At 45.3% G+C, this 20,964-nt stretch overlaps 3 protein-coding genes across 3 annotated transcripts in view; 1 reads left to right on the top strand and 2 right to left on the bottom strand.

The window, feature by feature from the left end:
- LOC142898987 (TOX high mobility group box family member 2-like) overlaps positions 1 to 9,138 on the bottom strand; it is a 117,707-nt gene extending 108,569 nt beyond the window's left edge. Inside the window, exons 1-2 of the mRNA XM_076042332.1 lie at positions 9,106 to 9,138; positions 3,214 to 3,286 (exon numbers count right to left, since the gene is read on the bottom strand). The gene's annotated coding sequence lies outside the window, so the exon portion shown is untranslated. The remainder of the gene's footprint in view (positions 1 to 3,213; positions 3,287 to 9,105) is intronic.
- Positions 9,139 to 9,511: 373 nt separating this feature from the next.
- On the top strand, positions 9,512 to 11,218 carry wfdc2 (WAP four-disulfide core domain 2). The gene is made up of 4 exons (XM_076042337.1): positions 9,512 to 9,761; positions 9,867 to 10,010; positions 10,142 to 10,279; positions 10,708 to 11,218. The coding sequence occupies exons 1-4, from the start codon at positions 9,659 to 9,661 to the stop codon at positions 10,839 to 10,841; spliced, it is 519 nt and encodes a 172-aa protein (XP_075898452.1). The 5' UTR covers positions 9,512 to 9,658; the 3' UTR covers positions 10,842 to 11,218.
- Positions 11,219 to 13,198: 1,980 nt separating this feature from the next.
- pigt (phosphatidylinositol glycan anchor biosynthesis, class T) lies at positions 13,199 to 20,397 on the bottom strand. Its single transcript, XM_076041961.1, has 11 exons — positions 19,923 to 20,397; positions 19,380 to 19,557; positions 18,315 to 18,442; positions 18,117 to 18,217; positions 17,847 to 18,021; positions 16,463 to 16,560; positions 16,187 to 16,343; positions 15,736 to 15,936; positions 15,027 to 15,192; positions 14,829 to 14,912; positions 13,199 to 14,741 (listed from the first exon to the last, which is right to left on the bottom strand). The coding sequence occupies exons 1-11, from the start codon at positions 20,323 to 20,325 to the stop codon at positions 14,492 to 14,494; spliced, it is 1,941 nt and encodes a 646-aa protein (XP_075898076.1). The 5' UTR covers positions 20,326 to 20,397; the 3' UTR covers positions 13,199 to 14,491.
- Between the last annotated feature and the right edge of the window lie 567 nt (positions 20,398 to 20,964).

Here is a 20,964-nt window from a genome sequence, read left to right on the forward strand (position 1 = left end):
GTGTGGTGAAACTCGGGGCTTTCGCTGTACCAAGGTAGAACATGACTCACAATCACAGACGACTCATGTGGTGCGTTCGAGTCACAACAAGGTTGCCAAGGCGGCCTGTTTTCAAGCATCGGGTTCACCGTGGTTTTTGTTCTACTTTTCTCGTTTTGCTTTTTTTAAAAGTCGGTGCTAAAAGTGGTAGAGCATCTTAAGCAGGCTTTTATTCAAAAGGCACGATATGAATAACCAGACGAGAGAGAAGGTTGGGGTGGGGGGGGCAGTCTGTTAAAAATGCACTTAACTGCAACAGGAAGTGCACTGGTGGATGCTGGTGGATGGAGCCTAAAGAGAGAGGGCGGCGTTCGATATCACGGCGGATGATGCAGAGTGAACACAGTCCTTGCCTGGGGCCGACACGGTGACTAATACATTTAGTTTAGTTTAGCTGCGATTAAACAGCCTATATATTTAATGTGAAAAGTAGCTGTTGTTTGACAACAGCGAAAAAGGAAAGAAAGAAAAAGCAAGGCGTGAAACTTGCAAGAAAGCCTGTGCTTCTGCAGCAGGTGTCAGACAGAAAACATCCTTGATTTTAATTTCAGAACAATGAAAAAAAAAAAAAAAAAAAAAAAAAGAAGCCCATCCACGTCTGTTTTTTTTCCCTTTTTTTTTTTCTCCTCAGCACAAAGCAATGCATTGTGGGAATGTGAACGTTGCCCTGTATACAGTGAAGTTGTTCTCTGGAAGCAAAGTGCACGGCAGAACAAAAGGGCGACGCATAAAAGAGGTGCGAGCTCAGGAAAGTGTGTTTCCTGGCAGATAACGTATCATTAATGCTTTCTTAGTCTTAATCTTCATCCTCCCTGGCACGCACGCACACACGCACGCACACACACACACACACACACACACGCACGGATGTGCACAATGAAATTTAAATAAACCACACACCGTCTATCTCTTGCGCTAGTTCGGTGTCGGTGTAGTGACAGCGGCAGTTTCTGGGTCAAGGCTGAGGGAACGGCTAATGCATTTAGCACACATGATTTTGCAGCACTGTAAGAGCACGCAAAAGGTGCGGTGTACTGCTTCTGATGCTTTTGATATATATATATAAATATATATATATATATATATATATATATATATATATATATATATATATTTTTTTTTTAACCTGCGACCTCCTGCTTTAAACTCCTTGTCTCGCGTCAAAGACAGACGAGGCCGTGCGTGCGGGAACCCGAGGTGTCCCGGTGCTGTGTTGACATCAGATCCCGCTGCCGGGCTCATACATCCATGTTTTCTTTGTTTTGTTTTTCTCTCCTCTTGTTGCCAACTTGCGCAGGATGGACGCAGACAATGTTCACGCCACAGCTGAAGGAGCTCATTCGCTCTGCATTTTCAGGTCAGTGGCTTTCATCAGATGTAAAGGGGCGGGCCGCTAAATTATGAATGAAGAGCCACTCTGTGGTCGGCGAGGATGATGCAGATTATTCATCCCCGCTTCCTCGGAAGCCACTTCTCAGCGGAGGGGATTTCACACCAGCGGGATGAGGGCTGCATTACCCTGAAGTGTAAAGTAAGTAGATTAGGGGCCACAGCCAGCGACTGGTATCGCCATCTGGATTACGGTCTGGATCCGGGCTTCCCGAACTTCTTAATGTCAGAGACTTTGCACACCAACGCGCCTGGTCCGCCCAGATATTTATCTCGAAAGGGCTTCAGTAGATTTTTTTTTGTTTGTTTCGCTGACGATGTAAACAGCATTTTCAAAGGTAAAGGTGCAGCCCGCGGAATTATGTGGCGCTGAGAGTTCAACCTACTTAAAGGATCCGGTGCACCCTATGAAAATAAATTGTGATGAATGGAAATAAACACTGGAGGAAAATTGGAGGGGAAGGGGGTTCAAAATATTCAACTATTGTATTTGGACCTTCACTGATGAAAAGCTTTATCAGACCAATATATCACTCAGCTACACTGCCGGTCAGACTTGAACGCGCTCATTCTGGTGTTTGTGAGCGGCGTTCTAAACTCCCTTCACGGGTGTGCCAGATGACCAGAGCCTTCCAGGCGACACCCCAGCTAAAACACACCGTAAACAGGCCTTAATGTTTAGCGGAAAACCCCCCAATCTGGCAATCAGCAGCAATACGTCACTATCAGTCGTTACAACAACATCCTGCCACACAGGGACGAGGAAGGCAGCACTGGTAGAGCTCTGAACGCTCAGACACACATGAGCATTTGATAGAATTTTATGGAAACGTCAGCACCGACCCAGACGGTTAATACAACTGACTTGAAAAAGATAAATGTTTAAAAGTTTTGCACTTTGAATATTGAATATTGTACTTTGAGGGCCAACCTTAGTTTCCCCGCTGTTAGAGTTGCCAACCGTCCCTTAAAATACAGAATTGTCCCATATTTGACAATTAATTGGTGCGTCCCCTTTTGAATCGATACAGGACAGGGGTTTTCCCTTATTTATGAGTTGTCTAGAATGTTGTTTTTTTTTGGTTCCTTTTGAGTATGACTGAATTTGAATTTGATGTGCATTGTTTCCAGGTAGGTTTGAAAAAGTATAAAAAGGAAAAAACATTTGCACCTTAAGGACTACAGTCCTGTTTTTGTATTCACAATAGTCTAAAGACCATTCAAGCAGCAAGTTTCCCCTCATGTTTAAATAAAATACACTCTAGAGATGAACGCTGCAGCTGCTACTAGTGTGCACTGAAAAAAGCATCAGGGACATGCCAGCATTGTGAGGGCGGTCCTCTCAATGCTATTGTAAACATGGCTGGATTAGGATTCAAAAATAGATGTGAAGATTAATCTGACATAGTTTCAGTGTTAAAATGGATAAAATAATTGCTGTCTGTGGTTCTATATGGGCGCTGTCAATAATCTTGACAAATAATAGCTGGCAGCAAAGTATTGGAGAAAAAAAAGAACTAAATTAGTTCAAAATGTATCGGTATGAACGATGAACCGAACTAGTTCATTTCAAAATGTGTGAACTGAACTTTGAACTTGTTCAGGTAGAAAGTGACCTTTGATAAAAAAAACAAAAAAACAAAACACAAATGAATATAAGATGAGTCATTTTTTGTAATAAGTGAGTCATCACTCATGCAAAAACTGCAAACCAAGCGAGGGGAAAACATGTCATTTCCTACTGTCCTCCAATTCACCTTTAATGTCTATGGAACACACACTAACCTGGGAGGAGCATCAGCGATCAGTCCCCTTAGTAACATCGTCACGTGCTGGTTTTCGGAATCAGAAACATTTCCTGAATGAGAAACCAAAAGTGCAGATTGATTAACATTCCAAAACAGAAATGTTAACGTTAAATTCACATTTAATGCAGCGTTCTAAACTGAGAGGGTCGGCCATCGACAGTCAAGGCGATGCTGTTGTTGACATACATGTCGCTAATGAAGCTGTAGTTTCGGACTAAACATTTTGACGGTGGAGTTAAAGGAAGCTCAAAAAACACAATTAAGTTGAGAGTCGCATTAATACAGGAAGAGACCGTTGAAGGAAAATAAGAAGAATTCCCCACACATTAAGTTAAAAAAATATATATAATGAACACACACTGGATCTCATTTCTTTAAGTGCTATCAGGGGAGCAGTGAGGACGGAGGGGGAAATCATGGGTCCTGCCATGGAAAACGTGATGAAGACACAGAGTAGGTGGAGGAGTGCGAACAGAAAGACGATGGCGGCGGCGGAGATCATTATGGAAAACATTCAACCCCACCCCCCACCCCACCGTCTCCGTTTGTCACGACCACAAGTGAGCGCGTTCAGACGCAGGACGGATGTTTTTCATTTACTTTTACAAGACGGCGGCGCCTGGCAGTGCCGCGAGGCCGTGGGCTGAACATGGGGTGGGGTGGGGTGGGGGGGGGGTAAGAGTGATCGCTGCTGATCAGGCAGCACGCCGCCCGCTGATGACTCTATCGGAGCAGATCAGGTTATGGGTGATTAATTTGGACATGGAATCGATGCCTGCCGTCGGCTTCATCAGGGTCTCGCTGACCCCGGAGGCCTGGTGTAGCTGCTGTGAAGCCACACGAGTAGGAGAAAAAAAAGGTAAAAGGACGCCGGCGTTTGCTTCTTTATTTAGAAGGGCTCATATTTTAGATATTCTTGACTCCAGCGGAGCAGTTTCACTTGATATCACCCAGGAATCAAAGTAGATGATAATCACACAGTGAATTAAGGGCTCAGCTCACAGCCCGCAGAGAGAACAGCCAGGCTTCAGTGTCGGGGTTAGCATTTTTAGCTTCTCGCTAACGCTAACGCTTTGCCAGGACCTTGCAAGCACACAACAAATAGCTGGCTGGGAGTGTTCTCACTACCCTGATAGACATCATCATCAATGGGATATTGTTGACCCTTTGTGACGTCACATAGGGTTGATTTACAAAAAGGTGCGGCTTTAGCCCATGCCTTTAAAAAGTGGAGCAAAAATAATTAAAAAGGACAGACTTGTCTCATTTCTGTTCAACGACAGGCTACAAACGCATGTGATTGCTAGAGAGCTCTAGTTAAGTGAATTTTGAATGGTATGGGACCTTTAATTAAAAAAAATCTTCCCATCCACATCAAAGTTTTATTACCCTTGACTGATGCTCCTACTGTAATTTTTTTATTTATTTCTTTTGCACTGAGGCCTGCAAAACGAATGTGCCCGCTTAACTTCTGCCAAAAAAGAAAATCTTGCCAGTGTCCCAATTCTGAACCCATGAATATGCAAATGCATGAGTGAGCAGCAGCCACCTGAGCAATAACCTGGATAATAAACAGTGATACAGTAAGTGTTCGGTGGTGGAAGCGCCAGTCTGATCCTGCAGCGTTTCCTGTCTGCTGTCTGATGGAAGGAGGGTGGAAGGTGGAGGGTGAGGAGAGCAGAGGATAGGTGGGGTGGGGGAAGGAGAAATGAGGCTGAGCTCTGATGAGGATGAATAGTGAAGATAGAAAGAGGCAGGAGGGAGGGGGAGAGAAAGGTGGAGGAGGAGGGGGCTGGGGTAAAAAAGGAAAGGGGGAGGGGGGAGGTGCTGAGAGGGGTATGACTCCGGCATAAAAGTAAATTCGAATGCATTATTCATGGCTCTCTGTGTCAAAATATCATTTACGTGTGCTGTGTTGACTCATGGCTGGTAAAATGAGAAGGACATGAAAAGAAAGAAAGGGTGGAGGAAATAAACAACTCGAGAGGCTTTCTCTCTATTCTTGGCCCCGGAATAACAATAATAAAAATAAAAAAATAATAAAAAAAAACAAGGGGCGAGCAGCTCTGGATGCCAGCTCCTTCAACTTATTAGGCATCAATTATTTATTGTTCTCTCTGTTTGCCGTATTTTATCTGCGCAATAAGCAGGCACCTTGTCAGAGAGAGCCTCCAAAGCCGCCATGCCAGTGTGCAGGTTTGCAAATGCTAATGCTGCTCCTGTTATTGCCCTCAAACCCTTGGCGAACCGTGCAGGCGCATGGGGAAGGAGAGTTTTCAAATCCACTCCGGTCCTCGCGCCACCAAACCACTTCCAGTCTTGGCTTTAACTGACGCACATCCAGCAGCTGCAGCTGTTTGCCACATTTTTGATGTCAGTTTAATTGTTTTGTTGTTGTTTTTGTTTTAATCTATATCGTATTGCCAGCAAACAGGCTCTCTGCCACACTGAGACAAACCACACTGACATGCAGACCACACTGGCAACACAGCAGCCCCTGCAGGTGGGAGGTAGTACTGCCACCTCCATTGTATCTCAACATTAGTTGTGATGCTGCCGATGGAAAAAGCCCTAAGGACAGAATCGGATGAATTCTCAGGTAATGAAAAAGACAGAATCCTGGGGATTGTAAAGAGAACTCACTTCTTTGCCTATGCGTTCAAAATGCAGGCATTTTTTACAAAGTCAGTCCTGTAAAAAAAAAAAGAAAATATTGAAGATGGTATAAAAAAGAAACTTGCGTTCCATGAAGGTTTATTATGAAGTGATGAATCAACAAACAGAGCTAATAGGGACTAAAATGCTAAAATCAGTGACATCTGGTGAAATACATAGAATCTTCTGAGGCCTTTCATTGGAATAAATGGATACTGATATAATCCACATGAGAACGGGATTGTAAAGAGTGATTCCTTTACTCTTCTTTGTTTTGCCCCAAGACTAACGTGTATGTGTGTGTGTGTCTGTGTGTTTACATACTGTATATATAAACGTATGCAGGAGTGTGTGCGGTGTGGGCGGGGTCACACCCGACCTGCTCCACTTTTATTTTGATTTATAAGGCTGGTGGAGAGCGTCATCACAGAATCGCTTCATCTTCTCCCCTTTATTACACCACATTTGTTTTCATTTTACTCTCAAGGCCCGGCTGAATACATTACACATTTCCCATGGGGCTGCGGTGCGGCGGGGGAGGGGTCGGCTCCTCCTTACCGTGAGGGGGATGGGGGGAGGGCGGGGGCGGGGGCGGGGGCTGGGGCTGGGGCTGTGGGGGTGCAACGGGGACGACAGGGAAGGATTTCTGAGCATGCTTCATCATTAGAGGCATTAGCATTATTTTGCCTGGGAAACATTATCGGCTGGGATTACCAGCACCACTCTCCTCCGTATTAGCAGGCTAAGTGTTCGCTGTTGGCTGAAGCATCGTTCGAGCTTGTTTGGTCCCGGCGATAGAATTAATCCTTGCCCAAATTCCCGAGGAGTTAAATAGAGACTTTGGAAAAGTCCGACGAACCTCCTCCTCCTTCTCCTCCTTCTCCTCCTCCGACCCCCTTGAGGAGCCCCAGTGAAAAGAAAGCAGCACAACAAATAATGAAGAGTTGATGATGAAGGATCTGCCAGCAACCTTAACCTCAAGCTACCGCCTAAAACTGCGCAAAAACAAAACCTGCTTTTTTTTTATTATTATTGTGATTACTCAGATAAACACCTCCTTATTCCCCTCCCCCCACTACTTTACCTTCCACCCTCGCCCTCCCCCACTGCCTGAGGGCTGCAGTGAGTGCCTCAAAATCTGATACAGTCCCAGGAAGATGACTAAGAGCAGAATATTACAGTGGGGGATAATATGGCAATTGGGTGCAGCACACAGGGGTCAATGGCTGGTTAATGCACAATGTTGTACGTGACTGACTGGGGAAGTCGGCGGGGGGAGGGGCTCCGAGGTCAGGAGGTGTGGTGAGACTTAGTTTTTTTGGTCAGTCTGGAAGGCAAATGAGCGCCAGGCGGGGAAATGGCGCCCATTCATCACGTCTGTCACATGACTTCGGCCCAGAACATCTCGGCACCACCGATTGGATTTTGAATAAAGTGTCAACATTTTTGAAGCGTCCTGTTTTTGCTTTGTGTTTGCATTGTCTGAAAAACAGCGTGATTTCTATTGGTATTTGTGCAGGGATTGTGCAACTATTGTCTTTATACTTTTGTATATTAACAGCACTTGCTTTTCATCTCCAACATGTCTCTTCTTTGACTGGCATTCACAAAGCACCTCACATGGGATTTGCCAACGAACCCGATCCTACTTTCCACTGGTTTGCTGACGATATCTATATCCAGGGGGGAAAAAAAATGATATTTCCGTCATTACGTGCCGTCACATTTAAGGCGTTGGATGGAAGTGCATGCAAAGAGAGGCAGCGGTGCTGAAAAACTGCCGTCAACTATTAATACTTGCTGACACAACTTCATTTTTTTTTACTTCATGTCAGCCGTATTTTTCCATTTCTTTGGCTCCGTTTTGCAAGCGTATCACTTTGCCATTGTTCGTCTCCATCTTTCATCTACCAGCCCGCCGTTGGTGACAATGGGAAAAGGCACGAGGAGGCCATAAAAACGGCCATATCTTTTTATTTTTGAAAAAAAGAAAGAAAAAAAAAATCAGCGGCTGCAGCAACTCACATGCGCATGTGCTCCAACTTCCACTTGCAGTCAAAAGCCCGGCACCACCGTCCCAACCCGCCCCTCCTTATCCACATGTTCAACATTCACAGCCAGCAGTGAAACTGATAGCATCTACATCATTTCAAGGACACACAATAACAGCCAGTTACAGCCAGCCTTGTTACATGAATACATAGAGGGAAGGTTTCCAGCAACATTATTCCATGACTGAACTCCCAAGGACAGGAGTGGGGGGGTGCAGGATGAAAAGGAAAAAGGAAAAGGGAAATGGTGAGAGAACGGAAAGAGCTGAAAGAGGTGCGCAGAAAAATGCAACGTTAGATACGTTCCGGTTTACAAAGACATGTCCTCTGAGCAGATGTAGCCATAGAAACCCATTCAACAGCACGACAGGCCCTTTCCTGCACCTGCTCGGACACAGTGTGTCGGGTAATGCGCCAAAGTAACAGATATCGCATTTCGCGAAGCGCGGGGCCGACGCCGTGTTGGCCTACGCTGCTCTAAGCCACGCGGTTGCACATGTAAATTGCATGGCCTTTTCCACTCCAGGGAGTAAAATTACTGCTCACTGCTGGCTGCACCGTGTATAATAAGCCTGTGGTTCTCCCTGTTTCAGAGGTTCGGGGATAGCTGCCAATCATATCAAAGCCGCGGCGGAATGAATTTACATAGTTACGCCACATTGCAACATCTGACTGGGAGACGTTGAGGAGACTCAGAGCCGAGAGACACTGAGGACAATCAGAGCCTCCGGTGTGGAATCTGTGCCTTTCACTACGGGGCGTGTTCACGTGTCACCGTGCAACTTGACTGACATCAGCCATCATCATGTGCAGATTGGCTCAACGAGAGGCAAGGTGATCGGATTTTCGAGGCAACACCGCCGCCCGCAGGTTGGCCGTGGTAGCGCACTTGTGAGCTGATCGCTGGTATGAGAACAGACATTACCTTGAAGGAGTGAAGGAGAAAACAATACAGAACACGATGTGCAGCAAAACTCAGAGGCCTGTTTAAATCAGGGAAGGTAAATTGAAGTTTTCTCAGCAAGGCTTCTTCTTTTTTTTTTTTGAATAAAGGAACAACATGCAAAAACATGTCAGAGCTTTGATTAAGCTTTTAAAAAAATATGTTACCAGGTTCCTTTTAACTAGAAGCAACATAAAAAGAACGATCATCATCAACTTACATGTAGGTCTTGATTGTGCCCACAGATGGCGGTGAAGCTCTGTGACTGGGACCACTTGGCTGCATGTCTGCGAACAAAGGATTATAATTAATGTCAGCTGCATACCATTCGGTATGAATAGTGATTTAACCATTGCATGAAAGAGCAATTAGGGCTGCAGCATAAAGGGAAAAAAGAGTCCTCAAGAACTTTAAACAGCACAAAAATAGATGACAAGTTGGTCAAAACTGAACCGCAGCAACTGAAATGTGATTCTATATGTGCCCGTGTGCCTGCGCGTATGTGTGTATGTGTGTGTGTGTGTGTGTGTGTGTGTGTGTGTGTGTGTGTGTGTGTGTGTGTGTGTTTGCGCGTGCGTGCTTGTGTGTGTGACCCAAGGACCTCAACCACAGATTGGCTCTGGAACAGTAAAAACTTTTTTTCTTCCACAGGATGGAGGGCAGTAATCCTACTGGCACAGGGACCCAGCATCCCCTGAGTGCCCAGCCTCCAGGTTGTGCGTTGGTATATTAGTCCACACACAGGAGAACATTCTTGTGTGAGAGAAGTTAACATGGAGAAACACTGGCCCGCTCTGTGTGCACTCATCCTGACCCTGGCCGCACTGGTGCATTTTGACACAGCTGCTGCCTCTCAGGCTGATGCCGCCTCCAGAGGTAACGTCTCTTCCCCACCCCAGCAGCCTTCAAGTTGAAATTTGGATGTGTGCCTTTGGGTTTCACTCACACTCACTTTTCATTTGTTTGCTCTTTTCCTTCCAGTGACTCGTACCAAACCAGGCTACTGCCCGCGTGTCCTCAAGGTTGTCCCTCTGCACAAGGGCTGCGTGTGTGACGACGACTGCCCCGGAAACCACAAATGCTGCAGCGTTGAGCGCAGAGATGTTTGCGTCCCGCCCGCTTTCAGTACGTGCCACTGCCTGGAGCGTTGCCTCTCAGAGTGTGGATGAAACTTAAAGTCTTGTTTTGCTGTTGTTTGTTGTTGTTGTTGTTGTTATTGTTGCTTGACCCCGTTGCAAATTCCTTTGCCGCTTCAGAGAAGCCGGGGCTGTGTCCTCGCGCTCGCTGGGGTTCGGGAGTGTGCGCCGAGCACTGCTACGATGACAGCGACTGTCCCGGGAAGGAGAAGTGCTGCTCCAGCGGATGTGGACACCAATGCACTGCACCGTACACAGGTTTGGCATGCAAGCAGATCTCTAGGCTGTAACCCAGGGGTGGGCAAATGTTTTGAGTGGTGGGCCACGACGGGTTCTAAAAATTGACGGCGAGGGGGCCGGACCATGGAGCAGATGGATGGAATGTTTTGGTGACCGACTTCATAGCTGAAATAAATATAACATGTGATATGTAGAAAACATGTGCTTTAATGAGATACAGCTATTTTATCATTTGTTTACAAATAATATCATTTCTTCAAGTTAGGCGGGCCGGATTAAAAGGTTTAACGGGCCGCATAGGCCTCCGGGCCGTAGTTTGCCCACCTCTGGTGTAACCTTACAGGTGATCTGCTTTAAAACGGTGAAAAAAGCAACAACAACAACAACAAAAATGACATTGCATGATCACTCTGGTTTGACTGTCTTTCCTGTGTGGCGTGTGCCAGTGAAACCAGGCCGCTGCGGACTGCCGCAGAGAGCCCCCATGTGTGCCGAGTACTGCTACCACGATGGAGACTGTGCAGGAAAACAAAAGTGCTGCAAGACCTCGTGCGGCCACAACTGCAGCGATCCCTGCTGATCGCACAGCCGCCACTTCATCTTTGTACCGCTTGTAAGAGCTGCGTAAGTTTAATCAAATACATATTAGCGCTGGTTTGCACAAAGTCTGATACATTCTGGCAGAATGTTGAATCGCCCCCCACACACACACACACACACTTTTAAAGCTGTCAAGGAGTCTTTGTGTACACTTGAGCTATACACCTATGAAAAAAAAAAGTCAAATTCTTGCTAATTCTTCCTCTACAAGTAAGATTTTTGGAATAGCATGCTGTTGTTTTTATTTTTATTATTTTTTTGTAGTCTTTAGCAGCCATGATGTGTCCTTCAAACGATCTGTTTTTAGCTTGTTGTCATCTTTGTATTAAAACATTTTTTTTTTTTTTTGCAAACCCAGACATGTGTTGTGCGTTCACATGCTTTCTCTTAGGCTCTCTGGAAAGCACTTGGGGAGAAAACTCACAATGACAAAAACCAGCATTGCTGCTGGCAGAAACGAGGATGGGTTCAAGAGGTGGCAGAGAAATTTCTGCTCACCACAGATTCCAACACTTTCCACCACAAACCTCCTGCCTGAGATCTGCTTCTCCGATTAGTGTTATAACGGGTCCTTGGCAAGCTAATGACAAACAGACAAACATGTGCGCCAAATAAAGTCGAGACAAGGCACTGACGAGTTGCCAGAAGAGGTCTGGTTTCTCAGCTGCTAGCATAGTTTGCAGCTGACCAGACATTACGCGCATCACTTTTCTGGAATGTTGCTCTTATTCTCTCGCTTCTGCCTCTCTTTATATTCTTTCCATTCCAATTTTTGTACGTCTATGTGCTCTTTTGGAAGGAAGAAAAAATAATTCTGCTCTGATGTGTCTGTGACTGTCTGTGTTGTGACCCGTGATTGATTCACTGGCACTCAGACAGCACTTGGGCCTTTGGAATGTGATGGACTTCCAATTTATGTTTCCGTTCCCACAACACACTTGAAGATCGACTGTGACAAGTGCGGGCGGCACCATGTTGGCGACGGGCATCGCTCAGCGAGAAAACACATATTTGCTCACGTTTTCTTTGGCTCTTAACAGCTGCATACCCGACAGGTTTGTTTTTGTTATGTCTCAGTCTGCTCGGTGCTAGCTTAAAAGCACGGACTGCAGACGTGCACCGTTGAGTTCAAAGTTGTGTGCTTAACTGGGTTACTTTAGCTGTTAAACTGTTACCTTGTCCGTCGAGGAATCTTCGATTTAAAAAAAAAAAAAAAAAAAAAAAAAAAAAAAAAAATTCCGAAGTCAGAACGTCTCGTTTTAACAACTTGAAAACTGACTTTGACTAACTTGACAGAAACATTCCGGGGAATCCTCTCACCGGTTTGACCCAGTTGCAAATATCCATGTCTCATTCTACCGGCATAATATGTTCTCTCTCTTTTAGTGCTTTCCATTATTTCGCCTGGTACGAACTGAACTCTACCACGTGCGTTTAAACGCCACTCTGCATTACATGCAATTAGTAATGCGGCTTCCGCCAGTGGGCGTGGCCAAAGTGGACAGGTGGTGACTCACGTGTGCTTTGATTGACATAATATATTGACTGACACACACACACACACACACACACACACACACACAGACACACACACACACATACACATATGTATGTATACATACATATATATGAACATATATATGTTAAAATATACAGCTTTGCTAATCTCAATACTGGAGGGATACAGCACAACCAATCTGAAATCAGTGATTGTTATGGCCAGTTAGTCATTATTGGATGTTGATGCTTTTCATAACAATAACGAATGTTATTTTCTTCACGTTTATTTTTCTCTTTACTAAAAACGGACTGAAAAGTGACCCAAAACCAAGGTAAATAACCTCCCCATGAAATATGATTCACTTTCATATTGAACCATGCACCTAGCATTGTTCAAGCAACTAGAAGAAATAAATAAGCAAATTACTTTTAACAGAATTTGCAAGGACGTTGTTTGTTTTTTTTGTAGAAAATACAGATTGTTCTGTACAAATGTATGAAGTCAAGGTAAAAAGTCATCAGACAGAAAAAAAAAAAGAAATTCTCAAGTACAGATACCTGAAAAAAATCTATGTAAGTACAGAAACGACCAATTTGTACTTGGTTACTTTACCACCTCTGAAACGGGGTTGAAAATGCTGTGCAGTCCTACACAAAGCGGGACACGTGGTCGCCCTAGCGACGCTGACTGACCAAACACAGAGACTGTTTGTCCTCCCCGACCTCGCCAGGAGAGGGGCCAAGAGTGCCGACACGCAAAAATGGGGGCACTCGGTGAGGAAGTTGTGCGGTTCCAGCTCGGCAGCACACAGCAAATATGAATGACAGGGGTGCAAATATGTTTATCAGTTTATTAAAATAGCAGTACAGCAAGTTTCATCTCTCTCTCACACACACACACACACACACACACACACACACACACACACACACACACACACACACACACACACACACACACACACACACACACACACACACACACACAAGGCATCTCCCAGTTTCCCAGCCACTTAAAAACAAAGAAAAAAAAACAGGCACAGTAGCAGGCAACATTCAAACATGTGTCAAACAAAGAATGAGTGCAAAATAAACTGGGCAAGAGAGAGAAACCCCTTCATCAGCCCAGTCTGACATTTTTCTGCATCTAGTGACATTAAATTAAACAAGTAAACACAAGTGTATGTCCTTTAGAATGTCAATAAATAGCTGTGTTTTCATTCGCTATGGAGAACGTGCATAGGCTCCGGGGATTTTTGTTCGTTCGGTCGCTTTCACCGACATTTCTTGAGATGGATGTGAGTTCGGGTGGGACATCAGAAAGTCATATCAGGGTGAAACTGCTGATGGCAGAATAGTGTGTGCGGAGTGATGTGGAAGTAGCCTGCGCATCTAGTTGCAATCCCCATTCAATTTTCAACTTAACCCGAGAATGTAGAGCGTCAAAAATGAAAAGCTATTGATATCTGTAATACACTCTCTTCCCACTAGATGGTACTAATTACACACTAAACGTTGAAAAGCGATGGACGGTTAGCTTTTCATCTTTTTGTGCATCAGTCCAGCTGTTAGACAATAAATCAAAAACCTCCCAGTTAAAAAAAAAAAAAAAAAAAAAAAGCCTGGAGTTGGGTGTTATTGATTAGATGCTTACTGGCGAGAAGAAACATTTACACATTAAATGTTCATTCCAAATATACCAGATTAATGCATCTCAGCTCTGGTAATCACAGGTGTACGCATAACTTGTAAGGCCATCAGTTTGAAGAAATTCTACAACTGTACAAAATACAGTGAAGCATCATGATCATGATGGAAGAGATTTCCTGGTTTTGAAAGAAAAAGGTCAAACTAATAATAATTCTGTTGCGGCAAACTGCACCTTTTGGTTGCTGTTTTCTTGTTAAAAACATTAACAAAGCTCTTTGCAAATAGAAGGATGACTACGTTGACCTGCAGCCACCCTGAACACGACCTTCAAGTTTACTAGTTTAAAAACATTCGTTCCATCGCTTCCCCAGTGTTCACTCATTCCCTGAGTATCGCCCCAATCAGTGGTTTCCCCATAACAAACTCTTCCCTTGTATTAAAAAAAAAAAGCAGTGTTAAATGTCAAAGGGGTGTTCACGCTCAGAGTGGAGGAACGCCCCTCATCCTGCGGATGAGGTTGGCGATGCGCTTGGCCAGTCCTGCGCTGGGCTCTTCCATCTGGAAGCTGCAGGTCAGCAGGTTGAAAAAGGAGCCGTAGCCCACGGCAACAACGGTGCAGGTCAGGCAGATGACGTTGTAGGGCATGCTGAAGTCCGGAGTGGGCAGGTTGACCAGGAGAGGCTCTGTGTAGATGCGCAGGAAGTAGCTGGACTCCTCTTTATTGGGGAAACTATGGAGAGGAGACAAACTGCTCAGACGCGACACCTTTCTCTGCCCCGGCAAAGCAGTTCCCCTCAAAGACGAGCTTGATACTTACAAGCTGCTGAAAAGAGGGCGTTCCCCCGTGTTGTTGGTTTCCATGGCGACCATGCTGGGTACGAGTGAGCTGATGACAGAAGACCTAAATAGAAAACAGGAAAGTGAAAATTCAGAGAGAAAAAAACCTTCAAATAACAAGTTTTCAAGAGATGTGTTTTGTGTTTCTTGGTTGCAGAGGAGCAGTTTAGCTACGCACCCTACATAGAAGCCGTGGTTGGGGTCAGGAGTGTATTCGGTCCACTTGAGCAGCGCCCTCTCAAACTCCACCGTTACCTTGGTAACAGAGTTGGGAGGAAGCTGGAGCAGCATCTCCAGCAGGTGGGGGCTCACGCGGTCCTTGGCAGGCTGGTAGTGGAGGTAGCCTGGCGGGAAAAACACCACGGATCACCTATCACCTATCATCATAAACATTTTAAGAGTTCATCCGTATCTTTTTGCAACAACAAAAAATTGTGTGAACATGTCGTGATTTTTTTAAACTGCATTTCCCATCAGGTACAGGGTTGAGTTCAAGGTTCTCCTGTTCACCAGCAAAGCTCTTCATGGCCTGGCTCCACCTTACCTCTGCCCAACCCTAGACCCCTCAGGTCCTCTTCCCAGCAGCTCCCGATTGTCCCACCATCTAGGCTAATGGGCAAGGACGACCGAGCGTTCTCTGTGGCTGCCCACAAGCTCTGGAACGCTTTATCTAGTTTTATTAGGTCCTCGCCCTCTGTGGAGACTTTTAAAACTAATCTTGAAACTCACCTGTTCTGTCGGGCCTTTCTGTGTCCTTAAAGTTGCTATCAGAATTGTACTTAGTTTTGTTTTTAATGGTGTCTTACTTACTGTAAAGCGCTTTGGTCAACTTTGTAGTTTTAAAATGTGCTCTATAAATAAATCTGATTTGATTTGAATCGACTCACTGGGCTTGTTGTCCTTTCCTTTGCTGGTGACTTTGAGCGTGTGGATGTAGAGGCGCAGGTACCACGGCACCGACTCCAGCAGCAGCACCGGGAAGGAGCGGTACGGGTGGAAGTTGTATATAACCGTGTGGATCTCCCCCGTGTGCAGCCCGTAGCCGGCCACGTAGCGCTCGGCGTGAAGCAGCGGCCGCAGCATTTGTCCTGCAGGGGGCAGCAGAGGGGTTGGATGCACTGGGGAGCTCATCGATCGACGGGAAAAATATGCTTGAAAATCATGATGCTAGTCCCTGAATAAAAACATCCCTGGCTTAACGGATTACTGTAGGATTATAAAACTGGGATGAAAAGAAAACAAGGCCACTTTGCAATTTTACATCGAGTCCTTCGGGTTTCCCCTTGCTGTGCTGATTCAGTGAGGCTGCGCCCTGCTGGCTCGGCTGTTCTCACTCACCCTCGGTGGATTTCCAGCGGATCAGCAAGTTGAGGGAGTGCGCCGCGCCAAAGGTGGCTTGTTGCATCAGGTCGTAGACAGAGAAGGTCCGTCGGTCCCCGAGCACCGCCGCCTGGCCCACCAAGGGAGTGGCCGGGCTCAGTTCAAACTGCTCCCCCTGCAGGGTACACGTCGGGAGGTGAACACGAGCAAAGGAGCTCAACAAGCTGCAGAGCTCAAACACATCAGGAGCGCGGCGTGCAGCGCGTGTGGCAGTACAGTGTGTGCAGCACAAACCCCGGGGTTGTCGGTGACGTCCACGTATATCTTGCTGGAGGAGGCCAGCGGACAGGCTTCCGTCAGAGTCCGAGAAAACATCTTGAAGAGGGACCACTCTGGGGGAACAGCCGGCTCAAGTTATTTCAGTTGCACAGCCAAATCAACAGACCTCGCACTCTGCTGCTTTGGAGAAACACAACTGAAGGACGTTTAATTGGCCAACATGTTCCATCAAAGTCTGATGATGTTCTGCCTGGTTCTTGAAAAATTGGGCTCTTTTCCTGGAAGCTATAATTGCTGACTCTGGTACACTACATTTTTTTTAATTCTCTCTAGGGATGTAACGATTACTGACAAAATGATAAACCTCGGTAAAAAGTCTGACGGTTAGTATTACCTTTTCAAATTTTAATTACCATTAAAACCGTGTTTGATTACCGCAGTTTGAAAACCTACGGCTCATTGCTCAGAAAAGCAGCAGTGGCCCCTCAGACAGAGGTGCAAGCATGCACAATATACAATCTTTGGCTGTAAACATGGCGGAAGGCAGTTCAGTCAAAAAAGTCAAAATCCGAAGTCTGGGTGTATTTTGGCTGTTACAAGGATGCTGAGGGGAAACTGGTCAAGGATTAGCAACCCGTCTGCAGAAAAAAGTCTCTGTGAAGGGTGGAAAGACTTCCAACTAGATGAGCCATCCCACAACTACACAGCGAATTTAAGCTCATGTTAACTTTTAGCTGAACGCATGATGTGGGGACTTAGAGGGTAATAATGGAATGGTCTAGTTTGTCTGTTCAACTTTCCTATAATTCGTCAACAAAGTAAACTAAAGTTTTAAGTATTGCCTGATGTTACTCCTGTAAAAATACAACATATTGGTGTGATTGGCAGTCGCATCTGCAGGTCTCTGCACGCGGCACATACAGCAGCAAAACAACATCTTGTGCTTCGACACGGTCGCTGCTATTTATTCATTGCCGACGCTGCTTCAGAATTGTGCTTGTTCTGATACTTGTGTTTTCAAAATAAAGCTTGGTTAAATGATTTCAGTGTGTGTATGAGTACTTTTTTTTTTTTTTTTTTAACATTTTGAGCAAATTTTGATAATACCGTGAAAATAATAACATTTTTGTGGTCATTTTGGTCACAATAACCATGATGTGAATCTATTTCTCTCCCACACTCTGCTTAGAAGTCACACAAATGCTCTTGCCTGGTACTCAGCCCCGTAAACTCACAAACATTATGAAGTGCAGATTGACTGGCTGGCTGGCTGTTGTCCATCTTATTACTCCCTCACGGTTGATCACTTAATAAGGATTGATTAATGTAGTGAAAACGTTTATGACCGAACCGAGGGATGAATATTAAAAATATCAATAATATTAGGATTTTTGCTCACCACGCTTGCCCTGTGCAGAGGTGTACAGGTCAAAGACCACATTCACGGTCTGTCTCAGCTCCAGGGATGTGCTTTTGCACTCCCAGTCCCGGCACACCTGTCTGATGTGCACTGCCTGGGAGAAAAAGGTGCTGTGGAAGAGTTTCTCTGACTTGAGCAGGACGGCCAGACCAGACTGTTGGTGCATGAAGGTGACGAAAAGAGGAACCCATCAGCAAGAGGTGGTGTGGACACAAATGCAAAATTCAATGGCGAAACGAACCCCGCTACCTTGGATCCACATGGCAGCAGCTTCTTCCAGGGCGTTAAATTCTCAGTGCAAACAATCTCTCGCGGAAGGGTGGCGTAGCGGAGGAAGCGGTGGTCTGTCGCTTTGAGTTCAACAAAGAGAAGGCTAGCTTTAATGCTATATGATTCATCCACTGAATATGAAACCCAGAAAGGGAGAATAAAGAAACCTTCTCCTACCATTTCCAACCCCAAGCGGTTTGAAGGACGCACTGGGCTGCACTGTGTTGGTGGAGTCAATAAAGTTCAGGGACGCACAGAAAATCCCAGACAAAACGTTGCTCAGCTCTTTCCACGTTCCATCCACGCTGCAGAGGCAGAGATATGAAACTGCTTGAAAAGCAACCACTCAACTCAACGCATTGAAAAGCAAAGAAACTGTGGAAAAATACATTTTCGGTCGGTCTGCACTTGGAAATGGAAATTTGGAAAAACAAAAAAATTGAAAAGTCTTGAATGAGTGTCCAACTCAAAAAAGTCTAAAAGTGTAAATAAAGGTCCTTACACACTGGGAGCGAATTTGGTAGGCAAAAAAATTAACTTTTTTTTTTTAAAACATCTTGAAGTAAATGGAACCATACACACCGGCAGCGAACTTCTGCAGAGTGAAAAAGCGACTTATTTTTTTGGCTCGTGTCGAATTTTGCGGAAGCATAAAGGCGAACGGCTGGAACTCTGACCAATCAAAATGATGTTGGATGGTCGATGACGTCACATAAAAACTTCAGTCACGTTCTCTCCTTCTGAGAGGAGAGAACATTACGCCTGACCTAGGTCAGGTGATCTAGGTCAGGCATAATCACCTGACCTATATATCCACCTGATGCACACAACACAGCCTCTCAAGACAGGGAAAACAAAAAGAAAAAATAAACAATTTTAGCAATACAATAAGCAGAATACACATGTAAACTATATAAACTGAGGTACTAGGCATAGGAAAGTCATTACTTTAATCTAACGGCTGCAACACCTCTCTCAAGAACAATACTGAGTGTAGCCAAAGACTTCCACTCTTTTCCTTTTTCAATTCAACCATCATCAGGACATCATCAGTTGAGGATGCAGTCGACTCCATTGTTTCTCCTTCAGCGCAAAAGAAACAGCCCCAAACTTTATTCGCTTTGCGAATTTAACACGCATATTCATGTCGCGTTTGGTGTGTAAAGTGAAAAATTTGCATTTTCGCGTGTGTAAGGACCTTTAGATTGACACCTTAGACGAGCTGTCAAGGCCTCCACTCACTCTGTGACAGTGTCCTGGAACCACACCCAGAGCTCAGCTCCGGGAGGGGACGACTGGAAGGGCTGCCCCCACTGCATGGTCCTCCAGTATCCCTGCGTGAAGGAGATGTGCAGCTCTCGCACGGAGAACTTTGAGATGACCTGGCCCAGGGACTTGGGGAAGAGCCCATAGTGGGACACTGGGAGACAAAGGGAGAGTAAACAAAACACCATCTAAAGTTAGGGCGAAGACAACTGTGGTGTCATGGTGTGTCTGTGTGTGAACGAGCATAGAGACGGTGTTGGAGTTTGGTTTGAGTTCTTTCAGAATACTGCGTTCAACAAATGTGTGAATGGAGAACAATCATTTTGATACTTAAATGTGGGAAATTGAAGACTACACTTAGCTACGAGACTGAGCCTACGGTTTTAGTTTAATTTTTTTTTTTTGTTTGTTTTGAAGAAATTTAATCCACAGAGAAGTTTGCTTTGACTCACAGGTCTGAGAAGCTGACAACGAGCAGCCGTGCGGGCTTACTCTGCATTAAGCTAACAGCTAGCATACCTTTACTTCGCCTGAAGTCAGTGTGCCACAGGGTCCGGAACTGGAAACTGGCATAAATATCCCCCGAGTGCAGCGGCCTGATCACCAGCTCTTCCTGGAAATCGTCATTGCCCGTAGATGTCGGTGGCGAAACCTTTGTTTCGTGAGCAGGAGTGTCCTGTTCTTCGGTTGTAGCGTCATGCAGAGCTTCGTCACCGACCGCCGTGGCTTCCCACAGTTTCTCGTCCACCGCGGGCTCACCGCCCGTGTTTCCCGGTGTTTCGGACGCTGTATGAGGATTGTCCACCTCTGGTGCATGATGATCAGCAGCTACTATCGGCTCCTGACTGTGTGCGATGATAAATAATGATAAAGTACAAAAGCAAAGGAGCACAAGCGGGCGCCTCCGTCCGTGAGCTGCCATTTTTCCTCAGTGGCGGCTCACTTCGGCAGGGGCGTGTCATCGGTGTGAACAGCCAATGGGCTGCTTCGATGTGGATGCCTGTGGCTCCGCTGGCGTTGCTCTCCAAAATAACGCTGTCTTAAATTTTTATTTTCATCCCCTGTAGCCGCAAAACGTAAGAGCGAATCCAAGATGATTTTCCAACGTAGTCAAGACATTAAATCTTTTTTTTTTCTCTCTCGATTGGTTAATAAAAAATAACAACAAAAACGTACCGTCGATTAAATTATTGGCTCATGTAAAAAATATTTGTTGCCACTTCTTTGTGGTGGAAGCAATGTGACTGAACCAGAGGCAATGCAAACAGACCAGTTTACCAACATCGTTTATTTATTTATTTATTTATTTGTTTGTTTGTTTGTTTGTTTGTTTGTTTATTCAAAGGAAACGTTTTCCCCCTCTGTCTCCCCTGTGCATTTTTAAATCTGATCAACAGCGAAATGAAGGGCTCAGATCAAGAAAAAAGACATTCAGTGTAAACTGCAATCAGATATATTGTGTGCAGCATGCTGGCTGTTGTGCTGTTGGACAGGGACGGGCATCATCGGGGGCATAACACCCCTCCCTCACTCTCACACACACTCTCTCTCTCTCTCTCTC

Source organism: Nelusetta ayraudi, unplaced genomic scaffold (assembly GCF_046127955.1).
Source record: "Nelusetta ayraudi isolate G7.1 ecotype Tasmania unplaced genomic scaffold, CSIRO-AGI_Nayr_v1 ptg000070l, whole genome shotgun sequence".
In the NCBI taxonomy this organism is placed as follows: Eukaryota; Metazoa; Chordata; class Actinopteri; order Tetraodontiformes; family Monacanthidae; genus Nelusetta; species Nelusetta ayraudi.